This window comes from Mytilus galloprovincialis, chromosome 11 (assembly GCF_965363235.1).
Source record: "Mytilus galloprovincialis chromosome 11, xbMytGall1.hap1.1, whole genome shotgun sequence".
NCBI classification, from domain to species: Eukaryota; Metazoa; Mollusca; class Bivalvia; order Mytilida; family Mytilidae; genus Mytilus; species Mytilus galloprovincialis.
The window spans coordinates 71,190,707-71,205,407 of record NC_134848.1 but is presented as its reverse complement, the minus strand read 5'-3'; the positions used below and the strand labels follow the sequence as shown (position 1 = coordinate 71,205,407).

Sequence of the window (14,701 nt, the reverse complement as noted above, 5' to 3'; positions counted from 1 at the left end):
CAAATAAAAAGAAATCTTGCTTTTACGCAATGGACAGCTAAAGAAGACATGCTATGTGCAATACCAAAATAGGATTTGACCTTATAATAAATATGTATAATTTTATATATAGATAATGCCATCTCTATATTGAAAATGAAGTGGATGTGTATTCATACATCCGAGCAATCATTCAGTTTTTTTTATTTTAAAACAAAAAGTAAATTGTGCCTCACTCTTTAAAAAAAATGGCTGGAAAATATATGTTGAAATGGAGACGCATGAGCAAATATAACATATACATGTTATACCTTTCTCTAATCCACACTTGCATACTCTGGACAGGCAAAGCCACCATCTACAGTTAAATTACCAAGTGCACTTATCATTTCTAGTCCGTTTGAGGTCGTTAGGCGATGCATATGCTTCACTGCAAATACAATATTTTGAAAACAGAATTATATTATCAACAGGCTTTTCTAAATAACGTTTATAATTCTTATATTGTTTATTAATAGTTTTTTAATAACTAAGGGCCAACTGTAAGTGCTGTGTTGGTTTACATGAATATACTACTTCAATCAAAATGCTGAAATGATGTAGGGATCAAAGCAGGAGTTTATACAGAGGGACTATGACTGTCGGGATGGCAACAACATATGAAGAAAGATGACATCACCTAGCTTTTGAAAAGATAGAATGATAGTCAAATCAATCCATAAAACATAACATCAAATACTTCAAGTGTCCAAGTGTAGCAACACAAATAAAGTACTTAAAACAAAAGTCTTTCGATCATATACAAAATCTACAGAGTTCATATGTACGGTTTTCATATAATTGTTTTACCTTTTGGGTTTTTTAAATTTTCTAGTCAAATTTTTGTTTGTTATATTGCACTTACCTTTGCCTATTTGAATCGTCTCTGCTTTTTAAAGAATAAAGAATACACATGAGATCGTTTGTAGAAAATGAAAAGTGTACTTGTATTATGTGTTTGTGTGAGTTTATCTAGATTTTTCTGGTGATGTTGTATGCATCCATGAGATTGTATAAGTAGGAACTTTTCATCAAAGCTAGTGGCAAGGGTTGCATATTTCTCTCTACAAAAAGCTTAATGTTCAAATTTGTTTTACGAGGTTCACAAATTACGGCAGACTGAATGTTGGCTTGAGAATAAGGCTATCTTTAACTGTTGTATCATGATTTTAGTACTTAGTATGTATATTCTTATTGTTTCATTACTCATAAATGTTATAACAACTACCTGGATCGTTGAACGTAACTAAAATGTAATTGGATGGCGCATTTGGAGTACCAAAAACATTAGTGATGATATCTATGCATGCCTTTCGAACTTCTTCAATTTCGTCTCCCATGGAGCCAGTGTCATCTATCACAAAACCAAATGACGCCTGGCGACGCTTAACCAACCCAAATATCTGTACAAATGTGTCTGCGTTCATGTCGTTTATGATACCTATATCTGTAACACATACAAATTTGTGTACGATATATTTCGTCATATAAATCACTCCATTATACATCGTATATGTGTTAATTGTATTTTGTTGAAAAGAACAAAAAATTGAAACTTTCTTTTTAACATTATTATCAGAAATTGAATTGCATGTACACATATTTTTTTCTTCAAAAAAATATTCTATAAACAAAACAATATTAAATAAAACAATGTTATAATTAGAACAAATCATACCATGATCTACTAGAAATTGTTCTGTTGCCTTCCGTGCTGCATAAAATGCTTTATAATGTAGATGGTGGTGAGGGGAATACGTAGAGTCTAATCTATCTTTGTTTATTCTACCTTTGGCAGTTCGGAAACCATTTTCAGTGTCAGTACTACCTCCAAATCCACACTTCCCTTGATCAAAGTTGTCGTTCGTTTCTACAATAAGATGGACTTTTTTTCTATACGCACATTTTTCTCTTCATGTGTAACGTTGCCTGACGTTATTAATCCCTAATTGTAAAAACGATGTATATAAAATCCAGGTATTCATTTTGACGATATATGTTGACTCCTGTTCTCGTACTATGAACATCAAACATACGTTTTTTTGTAAAATATATCTCCGTACACTATGGACGTAAATATTTGTATTATCCTGTGAACGTTATCTTTTTAAACAGCATGCTGAACAATGTTATTGTTGTCTTTCTTTTGTCATTCATCAATTATTACGCTATGTTTAATCAATTTTAATTGACATTGTGTCATAGATCAAATCTTTTCGTTCAGCTTACGTTTACTTGTTTTTGTAAATATGTCTTTAGTTTTAGTGAGGTTATTTTAATTGATATCTTATAGTGCGTCTTTCTATGTTCTGGTGCTACACTATGATATTAGGTAATATGAATATTGGCGCCTGTTTGAACCCGCTGCATTTAATTGCGCCAATCATTAGTTAGGAACCTGCTGTACTGTTGTTTTGGTGCTGTTCAGTGTGAGTCAAGGCTACTTGTTTAAGAGCGTACTTTGACCTATATAGTTTACTTTTACAAATTGTGTGACTTGTACTGAAGAATTTTCTAATTGTCACTCATACCACAGCTTCTCATATCTATTTTCAATATACAGTTATCGAATACACATGTTTATTTTGTGAACATTCTTTGTGGGACAAGAAATTATGCAAAAACAAGGAAATTGAAAAACAAAATCATAAGTTTTTCATGAGAAGGAAACCAATAAATAAATGTTTAAATCTTAGGCTTTAAAATTGGTTACTGTTCTAAGTATTATTTATGATTTGTTCTTAAATCGATCTTAATTTTTTTTAATAGTAATTTTATTTGGATGCAAGAAAAGACGATAAAACAAACGATTTGTATCACGTTTCATCAGAAACAGGTGCGCTCATAAAGTACTCTTAAATCATATTTAGATATTGATACCGTTGTATTACGAGTTGAATATAGGTTTTTGTTTGTTTGATGTGGTATATTCCGGCTTATTCAGCAGACGTTGCACAATAAGGATATGCAATAAGAAAGTATTACACGTTTGGACATTAAGAGTCACATTTAATCACAGTACGCGCAAGTGAAAGGAATGAAACGTTATGTAACATATATGTATTTAACTTATAGTCGTATCGTATTTTTAGTGCATAAGGTTAAATTTAGTCTTAATTATTTACATACTATATGGAGGTTGGACATCTTGGCCCGTCTGGTATCCGCTAGTCAACATATCGCTTACCAATAAGTTGTTATTGCAGGAATTCTCATTTGTTCTTAGGAAATAAAAGAAAGATGTAAACATATCAATAAACACCCTCTACCTTTGCTATTATTGTGTGTTTCAAGTTCTTTTCTGGCTTTTGGTATATCCCTTTTCCCTCTTATACTAACATACATGTAGTGTCACGAGACTCGCTCATTTCGGTTCTTATTATTGAACCAAGAAGGGCACATCAAATAGAAAGATCAAGATTGAAGACAAACAAAAAAAAGTTAACTTGATTAAGACCAGTTAATCTTTTTGATGAATAAACCTTAGTATGAAAAATAAAATATGCATATTGATGTTAACAGAATATTGTACATGTTTGTATTTCTTTGTTTTAAGATAGGAAACATTTGCCCGTTTTAAGTCAGTAATATATCTATATCACTTTGTATTTTATTCTTCAATGCACATAGTAATAAATTATGTCACCGCGCTTTGAACTGTTCTGAATTTTCAGTTGTGAGTATATTTGCGCGATGTTAAAAGGTGCATGTAGTTTATAATGAGATAAAATATATAATTGCATAGCAATATAATATTTCTCACAGAAAGTAACCAAAAGTTAGCGTGCAATAAATCTTCACAATTCATGACGTCATCAGCGACAAAATCTTAGTTTTATCCAATTTTTACTTTCAAATATTATATTGCTATACAATAAAAGGGTTATTCCATAAATATTGGGGAATATCGCAAGCTCGTGCAATCTAAAATTCTACTTGGGACAATATTCCCCAATATTCATGCAATAACCCTATATTATATATTTATATATCATACTAGTTGTTATTTCATGAAAATTGGTATATGAGGGAATTATTTCTGAGACATAAGTATTTATATATATATAGGAAGATGTGGTGTGAGTGCCAATGGGACAACTCTCCATCCAAATAACAATTTAAAAAAGTAAACCATTATAGGTCAATGTACGGCCTTCAACACGGAGCCTTGGCTCACACCGAACAACAAGCTATAAAGGGCCCCAAAATTACTAGTGTAAAACCATTCAAACGGGAAAACCAACGGTCTAATCTATATAAAAGAACGAGAAACGAGAAACACGTATAAATTACATAAACAAACGACAACTACTGGACTTAGGACAGGTGCAAATAGTTCACTAATGCAAATATTGCTAGCAAACATGAACATTAAAACAAACAAACTCGTATGAAATCAAAATTTCATGTGTTCATGTGGTCCAACAAGGTGAACAATTTCAATGCATGCCTTACTTTTTTTTTGTAAAAAAAAGGCGTAAATATAAATACTTAAAGTGAAAACCAATGTTTTATGAGGATCAACTACCACAATGATGACACATATAGATTAAATATGCCTTAAAAGGGCGTCTAAATTAAATTGAATAGACTTTTTTGATAACTTGTGAAAATGAAGTTTATATTATGCTTTTTTTCAAAACTGTATGGGACACTGAAGTTTTTTTCACGCTACAGATTATGCAAAATTGTCAGATTTTGTATAGATTATGCATGGTAAATCTAATTTTGTGTGATAAAAGAAAAACGTACTATTTGAACTTTAAGATAAAATGTGAGAAGATTGCTCTTATAACATGCTTTCAGATAAGAAAACGAAAAAATAGGGTCATATCAAAATAGGTAAATTCATAACACTTTCTATTATAAAAATTACTTTATCTGAGTTATTTCCCCTTATTTAGCAAAGGTGAACAAACTGTAATCAAACACAAACAAGGTGTTTTTGAGCAATTACAACTGTAATTATGATAAAACACTCAATTTTTCATATGTATATCAAACGTATTTTACATAAATTACATACAACTTTCAAAAGGAGTAGGTCCAGTAAGACCCCTTTTTGGCCCCAAAATATAGCAGTTTTACAAAATTTTTAAAATGTAAACTTTTAGTTATTTATTGGACAGTAGAATGCTTCTGCTACATAAATATGGGCTGTTTTTAACAATACAATGCACATATATCGGGTACTAGCAACATTAAGTCATGCTAAATTACTGAAATCTTCACAATTTTAGCATTTTAGTTAAATTTTAGACAGTTTTCGTATGAAACGAAAGTGGCCGCATTCGTGTTCATCCTTAATCTTGAAATGTAAGTTATATTTTATGATAATACATAACATATATAAAGGTTGAGGATGAACACGGATGCGGCCACTTTCATTTTTGACAAAAATCATCTGAAAAGTGACATTTTTCGGTATATTTGGTAGATTTTTCATATTTGAGCTTGAATCGGGTTGTTTTTAATGACTAAATCATTTAAAACTTTTCACATAAATTAATTGATTCAAATGAAATAGACACTTAAGTGTTTAAAAAGGGGTCAAAATCTTTCGTAAGATGAACCTGAAATTTGAGGCCAAAATCGGTCCTTACCGGACCTACTCCTTTGCATATTTCACCAAATATCTAGACCAATGTTATCTGCTTCTTCAAAATCCAAGATGGAGGAAGACACCCGAGCCCCCTTAGCAGTTGTGTTATTAATATTTTGCAGCTTCGTGGGCGCCGTCGTATAGGTTTCAACTGTTTATTTATATACTATACGTACCCAGAATTATCACAATCCTGGCAAGTGTCCACTGATGTGCCAGCGATAGCCATTAATGTCCTGTTTGGGAAACCTATACCACAGAAAGAATAGATATAATTTAGCAGTCAATTTTCATAATGTCTTTTACCGATAATGACTATTTTAATTGGCTCCTTGGCATAATTTCGATGCGCTGTATAAAACATGCAGGATCACGTTATATATTTATATATATATATATATATTCGTTATACACTTTGCTAGTGACCTAATTGGTTTTATGTGTAAATTCCATATGTGGATTATGAAAATGCCATTTCAATTTAGCAGTGAATCTTAGGTTTATTTGTTTGATGCATATTAAGTTCAAATGATTATATTTATAAGTTATTTCGATGTTTTGTTTAAATAACTATGGTTGCAACGCCGTGTGCCAGTTGACCGTGTCTTACATTGACTATTTATAGCATCTAGTTTGGTCATGTAGCTCTTCGTGAGTTTTGTACTTGTACCTTCTTGCTTTCCAATGCCTTTATGTAAATCTTCTTGATTTAAAAAAAAAGAACAGGTCCTCGGATGCATACTAATAATTAATTGGTATTTGCGTTTGCATTTTTTTTTTACGAATGTATTAATGGCTTTGTAAATGTTTTGTGCATACTCCACGATTTTAAATAACTAAAGCATTTCAATTTCGACACGTTTATCAATATAACGAACTGATTCTTGTTTGAAATTATTCAAATGCTCACGTAAAGAGATATTTTGACACTTTGCACGTTCGGATTGTCCGGTCGTCACTGTTCGTCAATTTTGTAATCTATAATACATCTTACCGAAATCTTTGTAAACACTATCCCCATTCATTTCCACCCAATTAGTTCCGCTATAAAAAGCTTGTATTGTGTAAATACACTTTCCAATCATTTTGCGTATCAAAGAAAGATCTGGTTCCGTACTTTGTGCAAGTACCGCAATTTGTTTTCTCAGTTTTATAACATGGTTGTGAGCTGAAAATATAAATGAAAGACAATTATCTGCTGTATAGCATTGCACCTCAAAAGTCATTATCTAGATTTAATCAGTATTTGGATGCTAAAGAATAAATTCCTTCGAAACATATTTACTGGTATTCAAGCTCTATATACTTGAAGAACTGTATGAGAAACTCTCTATGCAAACACATTGCTCAACACCAAATGCATTTGTACGTTTTTTACAGTCTTGTAAAAAATGCTTAATCGAATATTAATAAATGATTACAATCTTAAAACACTTGTGTGCAATGTCCAAATTAAAGTATACATAAAACTTGTACAAACAGTGTTTATTTGAAGCAAATATAAAAAGCCTAACAAAATGATTAACTCCCAAAAGCAGTCGCATACTAAAGTAAGGAATTTTAGAATTCATCAACTGAAAACACAATTTTATATTATAGGACATACATTTGTCATTAGCTTATGAAGTAATTTGTTAAGTCTGTTAATTTTATATATTCAACAAAAATTTCTGATGTGGATGTCTTAAAAAGTTAGAATCCAAAAAGCATTTTCATAATGAACCGTCTTACCTAATTCAATCTGTTCAGAATTACAGTGAATATAAGCTTCTTTTGATTTTTCTTGATCCTTCACATTTTCTATTATATCAGTTTCCTTTTCAATAAATTTCTCATATCCATCTGAATCTGATGTTTAAATATGTAGAGGATGTGAATAAAAAAAAATATAATTCAATAAAACAGTAACAAAACGTCAAAAAAGAACGATATCTAGAAGTCAACATGCACATTTTGCTTATTTAAAACAGACTTGTGTCTTCATAATATATATCAACTTCTGCATCGTCTTCGTCTTAAAAAAATTTACCAACTTGTTAAAACCAGACAAAGATCTGCAATAAATTAACAAATATCAAAATACATTGCAATATAAAAATGCGCAACCACGAACACTATGTGAGGCAAAGAAATATCTTGCTCATCATTTAGCTAGAGCACTGTTTTTAATTTTTGCGTTCCCCTTTTTTTAGCTCACCTGGCCCGACGGGCCAAGAGAGCTTTTCTCATCACTTGGCGTCCGTCGTCCGTCGTCGTTAACTTTTACAAAAATCTTCTCCTCTGAAACTACCAGGCCAAATTAAACCAAACTTGGCCACAATCATCATTGGGGTTTCTAGTTCAAAAAATGTGTCCGGTGACTCAGCCAACCAACCAAGATGGCCGTCATGGCTAAAAATAGAACACAGGGGTAAAATGCAGTTTTTTGCTTATAACTCAAAAACCAAAGCATTTAAAGGAAATCTGACATGGGATAAAATTGTTTATGAGGTCTTGATCTATCTGCCCTGAAATTTTCAGATTAATCAGATAACAGGTTGTTAGGTTGTTGCCCCTGAATTGGTCATTTTAAGGAAAAAAGAAATTTGGCAGTTTTTGGGTATTATTTTGAATATAATTATAGATAGAGATAAACTGTAAACAACGATAATGTTCAATAAAGTAAGATTTACAAATAAATCAACATGACCAAAATGGTCAGTTGACCCCTTTAGGAGTAATTGCCATTTATAGTCAATTTTTCACCATTTTTCGTAAATCTTAGTAATCTTTTACAAAAATCTTCTCCTCTGAAACCACTGGGCCAAATTAAACCAAACTTGGCAACAATCATCATTGGGGTATCTAGTTTAAAAAATGTGTCCGGTTACTCAGCCGAACAACCAAGATGGCCTCCATGGCTAAAAATAAAACATATGGGTAAAATGCAGTTTTTGGCTTATAACTGAAAAACCAAAGCATTTACAGCAAATCTGACATGGGGGTAACATTGTTTATAAGGTCTAAATCTATCTGCCCTATAATTTCCAGATGAATCGGACAACCCGTTGTTAGTTTGCTGCCCCTGAATTGATAATTTTAAGGAAATTTTGCTGTTTTTAATTATTATCTTAAAAATTATTATAGATAGAGATAAGCTGTAAACAGCAATAATGTACAGCAAAGTAAGACCTTAAAATAAGTCAACATGACCAAAATGGTCAATTAACTCACTAAGGAGTTGTTGCCCTTATAGTCAATTTTTAACAATTTTCATAAAATGTGTAAATTTTCACTAACACTTTCCACTGAAACTACTGGATCAAGTTCATTATAGATAGAAATAATTGTAAGCAGCAAGAATGTTTAGTAAACACAATTTTGTCTTGAATCGATCTGTGTCCTTTGTTGAATATTCACATAGACCAAGGTGAGCAACACAGGTTCTTTAGAGCCTCTAGTTTATTATCTCAATCAACAGATTAAAATAATGCAAAAGAAAGAAAACATACAACACGGTTAATTGTTGAATGTCATACGTTAATAGTTATCAAAGGTAGAAGGATTATAATTTAGTACGCCAGACGCGAGTTTCGTCTACATACGACTCTACACTTGACTTCATACATTTCATTTAAATGGTTATGTTAAGTTGTCTCATTAATAATTATACCATTGCATTATTTGGATTGCAATAAAAAAGAAAACTGAAAAGGAACTTAACCAAAAGCTTAAGATGTAACAAGATAAAGAAAAAGTTAAAATTAACACAATTATATTATATTGTTTAATTCAAAGTAACAAGCAGTAACTATAATTGCAATATTTCGTATGTCAAAAAATATCTCCAGATACAAAAAAGGACAAGATTAAATAAGAAATGGTATAATGTTGTATGTACAATGTAATACTAGGCTTATGTTTTGTAACGCTATACACGCATTTTGTCTTCATAAGAATCATCAGTGGTCCCCACATCAAAGCATTATGAAGTATAAATCAAACATATGGTAAAAGATTGAAAACGTATCCCTCGAAATGTTTTATTCATTTGTTATAGTATATGTATTGGTGTGTAGACTGTTTCTTGTTTTTCCTCGATTTTGTTTCATTGGCCAACGTGTTCTTTAATGAAATATAAAAAAGTAAGTGTGGCATTCTGATGAAATATCCTACCAAGTACTGTTATGTTACCACAGAAGGGGTGATCTTAGCAGAGTGTGAAATACTCTTGTGACGAAACAAATAAAACACATATGTACTAACCATTTCCAAATAATGTCTTGACTGCGTCAAAAACATCGGTTGTATCATCTATCAATGTTAAGTTGTTATCCTTTATGTATCTACCAACAGCAATTCGAATGGCACCACGGGTTATTTCTGCATGGTGTTTGGTAAATGCGGCACTTCCGGTTAAAGCATCTGGTGGAAATCCTACTGATGGATGGATTTTCAGTATCATCATCCATATGAATGCCCTTATTATTGGCATTATTATACTGATGGTTTCTATAATTTGAATTCATAGAATTCAACAAAACATTAAAGACCGAAAGGAAATTACATAAAAAGTATGTCTCTACATTCAGTTCTTTCGGAACTTTATTATATACCACTTGCCAACTGTGTATGCGTCGTTAAAACATTCTTATAAATGTATTTCCTGTTTTATCCGGACTGATTACTTGAAGCTGATTTCGTTATAATTTTATGATATGCATTAATTTTAAATTCTCAAAAATGCCACTTTAAACTGATTTAAGAGATCCGCACCATGGACACAATTTTAAAGTTTAATAGCTGTGTAAATCCTTTAAAACTATAAAAATTCGTTTGTTGTTAGTATCTAAAGCTATTGCTAGAAGGGTGTTGATGATTGGCATGGTCATTTCAACTATTATATAGAGAAATTTCTCGAATCGCTTTCCAAAGTTGTCCGTTTAGAGATTTAGAAATTTCAAAGAAACTATGATTTTTTTTTCTCCGTCATGTTTAGTTGTCCTTGAATAGATTTAGCTATAAGTTAAATTGCTTCTTGGTCATAAGCTCTTCAACTGTTTTAGTTCGTATAGATCAAATACTAGTGGTCAGCTTTGAATTGTTCCTGATCAAGTTCAATGCAGAAAATGGCATAATACACTTCATAGTTTAGAGAGGTGTTCTGAATGTATGTACCTTCCCTAAGTCAGGAGCCTGTAAGTCAGTGGTTGTCGTGCGTTAATATGTTACATATTTGTTTTTCGTTTATTATTTGTACATAAAATATACCGTTACTTTTCTTGTTTGAATTGTTTTACACTGTCATTTTTTTGGGGGCCTTTTATAGCTGACTATGCGGTATGGCCTTTGCTCCGATGAAGGCCGTACGTTGACTTTCATTGTTTAATTTCTGTGTCATTTGATCTCTTGAGAGTTTTCTCATTGGCAACCATACCACATCTTCTTGTTTGTATTCCCCACAAAGCATTTATTTTTTTTATTATTTTTGTTAAAATCGTATGTATATAGGCCTTGTAGACAGGAAATATATGATACATCAAGCCCAAACAATTAAAGACATACTTACTCTTTTGCTGTTAGTTCATGTTATTAATGTAATATATATCAGCAATGGCTGATTTCTGTTCATTGACACTTCCTGGTTTGAAATATCACTACGTTTTGTATAATTCCTCTTTCAAAAAGCCCCTAATGACAGATGAACTGAACACAAAAAATATTTACAAATTTTAGTGACCCCAATTGCACCGCTAACCTACATTTATTGTCATCTTTTGGCAGAATATAACTAATCTGACTGTACATACTATATAACTTTATAACTATAAACAAAAGATCGAATACCTTGGTATCTTTAAAAGATATAATACCACGAATTAGTATCTGTCAACATTTATGATATTAATAACAATAGGTCTATATTTACGTTTTTCTTATAGGACATATATATACAGAATGTTTTAATATTGTGTATCCTGATGAGTCTTATGAAGACGAAAAGCGCGTCTGACGTATCAAATAATAAGCTTGGTACCTTTGATAGCTATTATAACGAATTTTATTTATTTCGTTTTCCTGATTTTACATTTAGTTGACAATCGAACATGCTAGGACTACAAACATATGGATTTTAAGTAATTCCACGTTAGTGTTTTCTTCTTAACTCATACAATATTTAAGACGTTTAATTTATAAAGTTTAAGTTCAAACTTAAACTTCAGATTTAAAAATACTACTGCAGTACGTTTTATCTTTTATGGAGAACACTATAATATAATAACTCTACACAATGCCTATCAATCACATTGTTTCGACAAGTAAGTTAAATCTAAAACTTAATGATTGAATGACTGGTATTGGTATTTTATGACTAAGTTCAAAGAAAAACTGTTTATACTAAAAGATGTTTACCCTGTTAAAAACAAAATATACAATTTTAAAATTATTATAAATGCAATTTTTTATTCATGGTTCTTCTAAAAAAAATTGCCTTTGGAAATTTTTCATAATTGTTATTATTGGTGAAAAATTGTGTTCACTTTAGCATAAAACATCTGAGATGTGAAATTTATGAAAGATATTTGCAATTGGAATCCTAACTTTTTTTCAAAAATGAATAAGAATGCATAATGAATTACTATTCAATAAGACATCAAATTCCAGGTGCACTGGAATTTCTTAAAATACAATTTAAGAAATAACAAAATACAACCTCAAGCATTGGACCAAACTTAAAACATGATAGCTAGATTTATGTATAAAGACATTCCCCCAAACTTTACTTTTTCCAGATTTGTAGAAATGATCAGGAATTATCCAAAGAAAACTGAAGCTTCAGGTATTTGATTATGACGATTAAAAAATATTGAAATGTTCCTTTGACAAAACAATCTTTTCCAAACCATATTGAGGCTGACTCTGTGTTGGTTGTTTTTCAATTTGGCAGATAATTAGTCAGCAAGGGATAAGTTGTAAGATATAAACATTGCTCATCTAGTAACATCTTGTCTAACAATGGAGGAATCTGAAGGAGAAAATAAAGACATAATAAACATGTCATATGTCTTTGCACTTTTTGTGGTGACCTGAATTATCATTGATATTGTAATATTTATAAATTAACTGTTTACAAAATTTTGAATTTTTTGAAATACTAAGGCTTTTCTACCTCAGGCATAGATTACCTTAGCTGTATTTGGCAACACTTTTAGGAATTTTGGATCTCAATGCTCTTCAACTTCGTACTTTATTTGACATTTTTAACTTTTTTGGATTCGAGCGTCACTGATGAGTCTTTTGTAGAAGAAACGCGCGTCTTGCGTATATATAAAATGTAGTCCTGGTATCTTTGATGAGTTTTATTGCTAAATATTGGCGTAATACTAATTTAAAGATAGTTCTTTAAATGCAGAATACAAACCGATAAAAAAAGGACGAGACTGAAATCAACGTGAGAGGATTAGCGCTATAAAACCAGGTTTAATCCACCATTTTCTACATTTGAAATACCTGTACCAAGTCAGGAATATGACAGTTCTTGTCCATTCGTTTTTGATGCGTATTGCTATTTAATTTTGCCATGTGATTATGGACTTTCCGAATTGATTTTCTTCTCAGTTCAGTATTTTTTTTATCTTACTTTTTGCTAAATATGGGCGTAATACTAATTTAAATATCGTTCTTTACAGGCAGAATACAAACCGATAAAAAATAGTTTTAAACTGTTTTTGTTTTGTTTAACTATCTAATTAATTCGTATTTGTCATGTTTGTGTCTGTTCTTTTTTCCTTTAACGGAGAGTTGTCTAATTGCACTCAAACCCCCTTCTCTTATATCTAATCTATATGAAGGGTATTAAAAAGGGAACTGTTTTAATGTTTGTGTTTGAACACTATGTTCTCCTTAGGACAAATATTAATCTGACCATAGCAATACATTTTAAAATTGGCTTTAATTGTAATGAGTAATCAGCAGCATACCATTCTCAGTGCTATTGAATTGATAAAATAATGCAGACTAGTGCAAAAACAAGTTCATATCATTCATTTTTGTCATTTGAATAACATATTCAGAATATCTTGTTCTTCAAAAATCAATTAGAATTTTTGTAATTTTTCAACTATCACTCTGTTATGTTGGATAATTTCGGTAAAACCACATTTTTATGTGATATCCAAGATTATTTGCTTCATGTTATTGGTTAACCAGACCTGAGACAGACAAACAGACACAAACTATTCAAATATGTTTGAAGAACAGGACAGAATCTAAACTAGTATCAAAACCGAGATTGACTAAAACAATTTTATTTACTATCACTCAAGATGAAAACAAATTTGGAAAAACACACGTAAAAATTTGCATCTTTAAAATACCGTTATCCCACATGTCCGAGGAAAATTTAAACCGAAAACTGAAAACCTTTTATCAAATTACAAAATCAAAAGCTGAAACACATTAAACGAATAGATAACAACTTTAATATTCCTGGCTTGGTACAGACATTTTCTGATGTAGATGGTATTGGATTAAACCTGGTTTTAAATCTAGCTTAACCTCTCACTGGTATGACAGTCGCATTAAACAGATTCCGACTAATATTTTATTGTAATTTATATTCGATACGATTTTACATGATATAATATTAATACAAAATTACACAATCCTACATCATTATACAGGACAAAGATTTACAAAAAAGATGGATAGAATATCTGAACTACAAACATGCAAATATGTACATAATTTATATATACAAATTTAATTCAAGAAAACAGCAAGTTGGTATCTAAATTCTAAACAAAGTGTTAAAAAAAGTTAGTATTAATAAGTCTAAAGCTTATAATAGAATGACCTGTGTAAACGACACTTTACGTTATGCCCTTTGTAAATCCTCAGTTACAAGGAAGCTAAGTATGCAAAATTTACCCAGTAATCGATTGATATCAAACATCTACACAGCTAATGTTTAACATGTGTTTAACTATAATTAACATCGTAAACAGTAGTTTAAGGTTGTAAAAATATTTTAGAAACTTTTTAAGTTCTTAAAAAGTTATAACATAAGTCTTTAAAAGTTAATGATACTAACTTTTATCA

The 14,701-nt window shown here is 30.9% G+C and overlaps 1 protein-coding gene across 1 annotated transcript; it reads right to left on the bottom strand.

The window, feature by feature from the left end:
* Window positions 1-1,220: 1,220 nt before the first annotated feature.
* Window positions 1,221-11,235, bottom strand: LOC143050888 (von Willebrand factor A domain-containing protein 7-like). Its single transcript, XM_076223994.1, has 8 exons — window positions 11,169-11,235; window positions 9,866-10,111; window positions 7,352-7,468; window positions 6,615-6,788; window positions 5,797-5,869; window positions 3,148-3,239; window positions 1,697-1,888; window positions 1,221-1,465 (listed from the first exon to the last, which is right to left on the bottom strand). The coding sequence occupies exons 2-8, from the start codon at window positions 10,092-10,094 to the stop codon at window positions 1,221-1,223; spliced, it is 1,122 nt and encodes a 373-aa protein (XP_076080109.1). The 5' UTR covers window positions 10,095-10,111; window positions 11,169-11,235.
* Window positions 11,236-14,701: the final 3,466 nt, after the last annotated feature.

Coding starts and splice junctions, on each gene's coding strand:
- LOC143050888 (XM_076223994.1), bottom strand. CDS start 10,094: ATGCCAATAATAAGGGCATTCATATGGATGATGATACTGAAAATCCAT. Junction 3,240..5,796: donor CAGGATTGTGATAATTCTGG/GTACGTATAGTA, acceptor TTATTTCCTAAG/AACAAATGAGAATTCCTGCA. Junction 1,466..1,696: donor ACAATTTCTAGTAGATCATG/GTATGATTTGTT, acceptor TATGTGTTACAG/ATATAGGTATCATAAACGAC.